The sequence below is a fragment of the Littorina saxatilis genome, linkage group LG10 (genome assembly GCF_037325665.1).
Source record: "Littorina saxatilis isolate snail1 linkage group LG10, US_GU_Lsax_2.0, whole genome shotgun sequence".
NCBI classification, from domain to species: Eukaryota; Metazoa; Mollusca; class Gastropoda; order Littorinimorpha; family Littorinidae; genus Littorina; species Littorina saxatilis.
The window spans coordinates 17,064,918-17,073,085 of record NC_090254.1 but is presented as its reverse complement, the minus strand read 5'-3'; the positions used below and the strand labels follow the sequence as shown (position 1 = coordinate 17,073,085).

Genomic DNA, 8,168 nt, shown 5'->3' with positions numbered 1-8,168 from the left:
TAGAGCGTTTCAGACAAAACTACTGGACCGATCTTCATGAAACTTGACATGAGAGTTCCTGGGTATAATATACCCACATGTTATTTTCATTTTTTCGATACATTTCTTTGACGACGTCATATCCGGCTTTTTGTGATTGTTGAGGCGGCACTGTCACGCCCTCAATTTTTAACCAAATTGATTGAAATTTTGGTCAAGCATTGTTTGACTCTGGCCGGACTTTGGTATTGCATTTTAGCTCAGAAGCTTTAACAATTATTTAATTAGTTTGCTCATTAAAGTTGTCATTAAAAACGATTTGTCATTTACAGATTAAAAAAATCATTGCTTTGTATTCCTCGATTTCTCCTGAATTCAAAAGTATATGTTATGTTTACTTGAAAAACGCGCTCAAAATTAAAGAAAATAGGTCGAGTATAATGTTCCCATGCTTCGCGGAGACAAGCGTGACCCGTCTCGGTGTTCGGGGAAGTTTCGCCGAGACTATCTGAATGTAGTCTCGGCGAAGACTGGTTTTTGGTGTTTATCTTTTAGTTTGATACCTACAGATTGACTAAATGTGTGTATATCGCTTCACACGACTTGTATCAAGTGATGATTCTCGCGTCCATTCTAGCCACTGTCAGGGAACAGGAGTTGTATGGCCTTTAAGCCAGGAAGCGGGAAGGGAAGATGGAGGCAGCAGGAAAGACCAATACTCACTTGACGCGAGAAGAAATGGACTTTGCAAATGTCGACGTCCTAGGCCTTTTGTGAGGAATATGTTGACCTTTTTTTGTATCGGTATAGGAACCATACATTTCAGGAACCCCCGTGGACAATGATTTCCGTGGACAGAACTGGACGGCTGTCTCAGTGCCAATTAGTAGCAAGAAACTGCGACCTACAATGAATTTAAAGTTACTTGTATTGCTGCGTAAAGTTGCCATTAAGCGTGGCTTTGCGGGTCGACAACAAATCCTGCCCCACTATGTGAAAGTAGTGTGTGGCTGGTTCAGATTGTAAAGATTGGCACCAAATAGTGTGTCTTTATTGTACATTATGTGTATTTCACGTAAGCCTAAGTCTTATGGAAAAAAGGAACACTCCATTCCTCTTTGTGGCTGGATGCTAGGGCTATATTGCAATAAGTTGCTGGTTAATTTAAAAATATCATACAATCCATTGGGGTTGGATGCGAAATGGTTAATGTATTTTATCGTAATTTGAGGGGCATGTTAAATTGACTGTGAATGTGATTTGGAAGAAAGGAATGTGTTCGTGTGTGTGTGTGTGTGTGTGTGTGTGTGTGTGTGTGTGTGTGTGTGTGTGTGTGTGTGCGTGCGTGTGTGTGTGTGCGTGCGTCCGTATGTGAGTCACCTGCGTGCTTGCTTGCGTCTGTGCGTGCCGCGTGCGTGCTCATGAGTTTGTTTGTGCTCACTTGTGTTTGTGTGTACGTGCATGTGCGTTCGCGTGCGTTTCTGTGTGCCTCCAACATTCCATAACTATCTAATCAATCCGTACTGATATCTGCTATATACCCCGGCCGGGTCACACCTAAGACTTTAAAATTGGCAATCTAGTGGCTGCTCCGCCTGGCGTCTGGCATTATGGGGTTAGTGCTAGGACTGGTTGGTCCGGTGTCAGAATAATGTGACTGGGTGAGACATGAAGCCTGTGCTGCGACTTCTGTCTTGTGTGTGGCGCACGTTATATGTCAAAGCAGCACCGCCCTGATATGGCCCTTCGTGGTCGGCTGGGCGTTAAGCAAACTAACAAACAAACAAAATATCTGCTATAACGATAATAATACTAAATCAAAGTTAAAAAACAAAGGATTACTGTACTCACCGATACAAAGACAAAACAAGACGATTACGAATTTTCACTTCTGGAAGCTTCATCAGGAAAAGAACACAAAAGACAACAAGCAGCAGACGCAACACGGAACGAACAGGGTTTGAAAGAAAATGGAGGGGAAACACGGAAAAAGGGGAAGGAACTCTAGGAACGGAAATGAATGAAAGGGGAGAGAAGTGGTTGGATGATGTCAAGGGCACAGGCATACACACTAAAAGTAATACACATTCATAAAGGGGGGGGGGGGGGAGGGGGAGGGAGAAAGGGGGAGAAACATTATAAAAAAAAATTATAAAAAAATAAAAAGAGAGGTGTGTTTTTCCTCTCAATTTATTTGTTTATAATTTTTTTTTTAATTTTTCTCCTCTTTTTTACCTCCCCCTCCCCCCCCCCCCCCCCCCCCCCCTTATGAGTGTGTATTACTTTTAGTCTGTATGCCTGTGCCCTTGACATCATCCAACCAATTCTCTCCCCTTTCATTCATTTCCGTTCCTAGAGTTCCTTCCCCTTTTTGCGTGTTTCCCCTCCATTTTCTTTCAAACCCTGTTCGTTCCGTGTTGCATCTGCTTTTTACATTTAGTCAAGTTTTGACGAAATGTTTTAACATAGAGGGGGAATCGAAACGAGGGTCGTGGTGTATGTGTGTATGTGTGTGTGTGCGTGTAGAGCGATTCAGACCAAACTACTGGACCGATCTTTATGAAATTTGACATGAGAGTTCCTGGGTATGATATCCTCAGACATTTTTCATTTTTTTGATAAATGTCTTTGATGACGTCATATCCGGCTTTTCGTGAAAGTTGAGGCGGCACTGTCACGCTCTCATTTTTCATCCAAATTGGTTGAAATTTTGGTCAAGTAATCTCCGACGAAGCCCGGACTTCGGTATTGCATTTCAGCTTGGTGGCTTAAAAATTAATCAATGACTTTGGTCATTAAAAATCTGAAAATTGTAAAAAAAAACAAGTTTTTATAAAACGATCCAAATTTACGTTCATCTTATTCTCTATCATTTTCTGATTCCAAAAACATATAAATATGTTATATTTGGATTAAAAACAAGCTCTGAAAATTAAAAATATAAAAATTATAATCAAAATTAAATTTTCGAAATCAATTTAAAAACACTTTCATCTTATTTCTTGTCGGCTCCTGATTCCAAAAGCATATAGATATGATATGTTTGGATTGAAAACACGCTCAGAAAGTTCAAACGAAGAGAGGTACAGAAAAATGTGCTATCCTTCTCAGCGCAACTACTACCCCGCTCTTCTTGTCAATTTCACTGCCTTTGCCATGAGCGGTGGACTGACGATGCTACGAGTATAGGGTCTTGCTGCGTTGCATTGCGTTCAGTTTCATTCTGTGAGTTCGACAGCTACTTGACTAAATGTTGTATTTTCGCCTTACGCGACTTGTTACATTTAGTCAAGTTTTGACTAAATGTTTTAATCGAGAAGAGGGTCGTGGTGTATGTGTGTGTGTGTGTGTGTGTGTGTCTGTCTGTGTGTGTGTAGAGCGATTCAGACTAAACTACTGGACTGATCTTTATGAAATTTGACATGAGAGTTCCTGGGAATGATATCCCCGGACCTTTTTTTCATTTTTTCGATAAATATCTTTGATGACGTCATATCCGGATTTTTGTAAAACTTTAGGCGGCACTGTCACACCCTCATTTTTCAATCAAATTAATTGAAATTTTGGCCAAGCAATCTTCGACGAAGGCCGGACTTCGGTATTGCATTTCAGCTTGGTGGCTTAAAAATTACTTAATGACTTTGGTCATTTAAAATCTGAAAATTGTAAAAAAAAAAATTTTTTATAAAACGATCCAAATTTACGTTCATCTTATTCTTCATCATTTTCGGATTCCAAAAACATATAAATATGTTATATTTGGATTAAAAACAAGCTCTGAAAATTGAATATATAAAAATTATGATCAAAATTAAATTCTTGAAATCAATCTAAATAACTTTCATCGTATTCCTTGTCGGTTCCTGATTCCAAAAACATATAGATATGATATGTTTGGATTAAAAACACGCTCAGAAAGTTAAAACGAAGAGAGGTACAGAAAAGCGTGCTATCCTTCTCATCGCAACTACTACCCCGCTCTTCTTGTCAATTTCACTGCCTTTGCCTCGAGCGGTGGACTGACGATGCTACGAGTATACGGTATTCCTGAAAAATTGCATTGCGTTCAGTTTCATTCTGTGAGTTCGACAGCTTGACTAAATGTTGTATTTTCGCCTTACGCGACTTGTTGTCTTTTGTGTTCTTTTCCTGATGAAGCTTCCAGAAACGAAAATTCGTAATCGTCTTGTGTCGTCTTTGTATCGGTGAGTACAGTAATCCTTTGTTTTATAACTTTGTTCATCTTACCACAGTCACTTCGTTGTTTAGAATACTAAATCACTTTTCTATAATGCAAGTCCCGATTCACAGCTCCAAGCGCTTTACAACTGATTCCAATAAACACACACACACACACACACATATACACACACACAACACACACACACACACATACACACACACACACACACACACACACACACACACACACACACACACACACACACACACACACATACGATATAAATCATGACATTAGAAAATACAATCAAGCTAACCCATCAGAGCGATAGAAACAAGTACAAAGTTAACGATCCATCACTGACGCATGTCCAAAATATAAGACGCGGGATCCAACTCAACCGGTACAGCGCGAGCTTTCCGCACGCGCTCAGCTCTCGAGCAGAAACAGGCGTCGGCTGCCGACGCGAACGCGCTAAATTGAAACCTGCGCAAGCTATATAATTATGTTCCTCGTGTGCGCCAGCGCACCTCAGCTGTTTGGCGGATACTAACTCCGAGTGCAGGAGGTGTTAAAAAGTTGTGTCCGGAGAAGGTTGAGAGAGGACGAGAGACAGAGAGAGTGAAAACAATCGTCTGATTCTCTTGGCAGTGCTGTGTTGTAATAGTGAATTTGTTAGAAAATGTTAAAGAGTGTACGGAGTTGCCGAGACTATAACGAGACGGAATGAGTTCAGCATTGTATGGTTCTTGTTGGAAGCTTTGAAGAGAGAGAGAGAGAGAGAGAGAGAGAGAGAGAGAGAGAGAGAGAGAGAGAGAGAGAGAGAGAGAGAGAGAGAGAGAGAGAGAAAATAGTTTAGTTTTTTACACTTTGATTTGTCGATGAAAAAGGTGTTATATGTTGAAATACATAGAAGAAATTCGGGCTGTGTGTTAAGGGGAAAGATGTTATTGGTGCAGATGGTATTACCTTGTTAGTTAACATTTAAAGCAAATCGGCAGATGTGTTTTAGTTTTGACCTCAACCGAAAAATTTTGATTTTGTGATTAATTTTGGCTTTCATTTTTGAGACGTACACATAGAAAGAAAGAAAGAAAGAAAAAAAGAAAGAAAGAAACATTAACTACCATACTAACCCAAAACTAATCTTCGCAAAAATATCACTATGGAAAAAGTATTCAACAAATAGATTAAATAATTATAAAAAAATAAGAATAATGAATAAACATTTTGTTTTTAAATGAACTAATGAACACTGAAATAATGAAAGAATGAAATAAAGAATGAAATAAATAACAAAATAAATAAAGAAATGATAAAAAAAACCGAATTAAATAATTAAAACATAAATAAAACAAAATCAGTACGTACATCAATGGATAGATGCAAGGGCAGGTTCGACAGTATCGTTAAATAAAACTGGTTCCGATGTAATGTCCATCCTCATTGTCAGGTTGCACAATAAATTCACACCTTTCTCGTGCGAGTGCTAGTCTTCTCTCTGGTTTTTGTTTCAGATTTCAGCGGATAGTGTTCCTTGTGCATATGACAAACGCGTGTTGCCTCCAATGAACAGTTGCTGTTTTGTTTTTGTTTTTAGGAGTTGTGTTCTTTCTTCGAAGAGGAATCTGAGTTTCATTGTCAAGGAGATGAGAGCTTGAAACGAATTGTATTTTTTATTGGACTTTTATATTTCAGTGCCTGTCGGTAATGTTCACCTCAGGATTGTGTTTCCAGTGTCATCTTTCGTGTCTGCTGGCGACTGATTTTTTTCGGTAACTGTGATCTCGAAAGCGGCTGTGAAATGTCGAAGCGTCATCATTATCACTAAAACGCCTCCTCAGTGTTTTTGCATTGTATGTACATATTGCGGAGCCCTGTTGATATTTTGTTCGTGTGTTTGGACACATCTGGCTCTTGGCGATTGTTGGTAAAGAAAGAAACGGCGACTGCAAAAAAAGAGAGGACGGGCAGAAAAAAGGAAGAAGAAAAGTCGATAAAAAGAACGATAGAAAGAGGGGAGAAGAGAGAGAGAGAACAGAGAGGACAGAGAAAGAAGAACAGACAGGCAGGGCGCCACAGACAGGCAATTTACATGTCCTGCTTTCTTCTTTCCGTCCGTCTGTAAAGCGAGTTTTGAAACCTAACAAATCCGATTTAGTTTCTTGTTAGATGTCTTTGACTTGCGTCACGCTTTCAGTCGCCCGATCAGTTCACAGACTTATTCGAAAACAAACTAGTAAACAGTTACAGAGTACTTTGTCACACTCTAGTTCTTTCAACAACCTAACTAATGTGTCTGCAGCACTATTGAATCACGCTTGCTGGCATTTTAGTTATTTGCCAGATGTCAGCTACGTCCTTAACGACCAATCAACGTGCCACACTTTTTCACACGTCTTTCGTCAAAACATCAGACAAGCAACTCCGAACATTTTCGTTTTCTTTAAACACCTTAAACTGCGTAAAGACAACGTCTGTAGGCACTACACTATTTTCAATCAACTCGTATTCCCAAGGACAAGTCAGTGTTGCCACTGCGAAAGAATGTTTGTGTGATACGTCGTTATCCAAAGAACAGATTCAAGAAACGCTTGATGAATGTTCTGCCACATGCTCAGTAATTCCGAAATGGTTTCCGCACAGCAGCTGGTGCTGACGTTGTCGTCATCGTCATAGACATCTCCTGAAAATCCCAGACTCTTTTGTCACACTCGTAAACTTACTTTATACCGAAAAGCAACATTCCGGACCGCAAACAACGTTGCCGCAACACCTCAATACGCCCCGGATTACTACACTAAAAAGGAAAAACAACTTAAAGTCGTTCGACTAGAAACATTTTTAGCTTGAAAGTTCACAGACCATGTCTTAGAACATTCTCATTCCAAGTTTGGTACAAGTGTATTTACTTTAGCATTTAAACCCAATGGTGGTCTTTCCAGCCACACGCAAACATCTCACCCCATAATCCCCCAGCTTGAAAGTTCACAGACCATGTCTTAGAATATTCGCATTCGCATTCCATACCCTTACAAAATCCAAACCTTCCAAGTTTGGAACAAGCGTATTTACTGAAGCGTTTAAGCTCAAGGGGGTCTTTCCAGCCACACTCAAACATCTCACAACTTCACCTCAGAGAAAGACCATGCACTCTTACATGGCCTCCATGGAGTACAACAGCTACGGGGGCAGCGAGCCCCAGCGGCCCGTGGACATTTACGAATCAGTGACCTTGTGCATTCTGCTTGAAATCTGTCGCCAGCACAAAATGGACTGCGACGACATGATGGCCCTGAAGAACCGCACCTCCTTCACCGACGCCTACGACCGGCCCAAGGAGGCCATCGTGGGCATGCTGTCGGTCTTCGCGCTCTTCGGGACCCTGGGCAACGCCCTCGTGCTGTACGTCTACGTGCGCAAGAAGAACAAGCTGGCGTCCACGGTCTTCATCATCAGCCTAGCCGCCACGGACTTCATGACCTCCTGCCTCATCATGCCCTTCACCATGACCATGGAGTTGCTGGACTACTTCACCGTGTACGACTCGGTGTGCAAGGTCTACTTCTTCCTCATCACCTGCAACGTGCCCTTCGCGGCCTTCATCATGGTGGCCATTGCCGTGGACCGCTACCTGTGCATCTGTCGCCCGCACTGCCACGTGCTCGACTCCAGGCGTTCTCAGGTGAGTGGAGGAATTGATTAAACTTTAAAAAAAAATGTTTTGGGGGGTGGGGGTATGTTTTTGGATGTGTTTTATTTTGTTTGTGTGTGTGTGTGTGTGTGTCGAGTGGGTTTATGTCTGTCTTGATTTTTACATTTAGTCAAGTTTTGACTAAATGTTTTAACATAGAGGGGGAATCGAGACGAGGGTCGTGGTGTATGTGTGTGTGTGTGTGTGTGTGTGTCTGTCTGTGCGTGTGTGTGTGTGTGTGGAGCGATTCAGACTAAACTACTGGACCGATCTTTATGACATTTTACATGAGAGTTCCTGGGAATGATATCC

General features: G+C 41.1%; 1 protein-coding gene across 1 annotated transcript in view; it reads left to right on the top strand.

Moving 5' to 3' along the window:
* Nucleotides 1-5,018: 5,018 nt before the first annotated feature.
* Nucleotides 5,019-8,168, top strand: part of LOC138978293 (cholecystokinin receptor type A-like) — a gene marked incomplete in the record, with an annotated part of 29,272 nt that continues 26,122 nt past the window's right edge. The window contains 1 exon segment of the mRNA XM_070350972.1: nt 5,019-7,847. Within this exon segment, the coding sequence (XP_070207073.1) occupies nt 7,311-7,847 (537 nt within the window).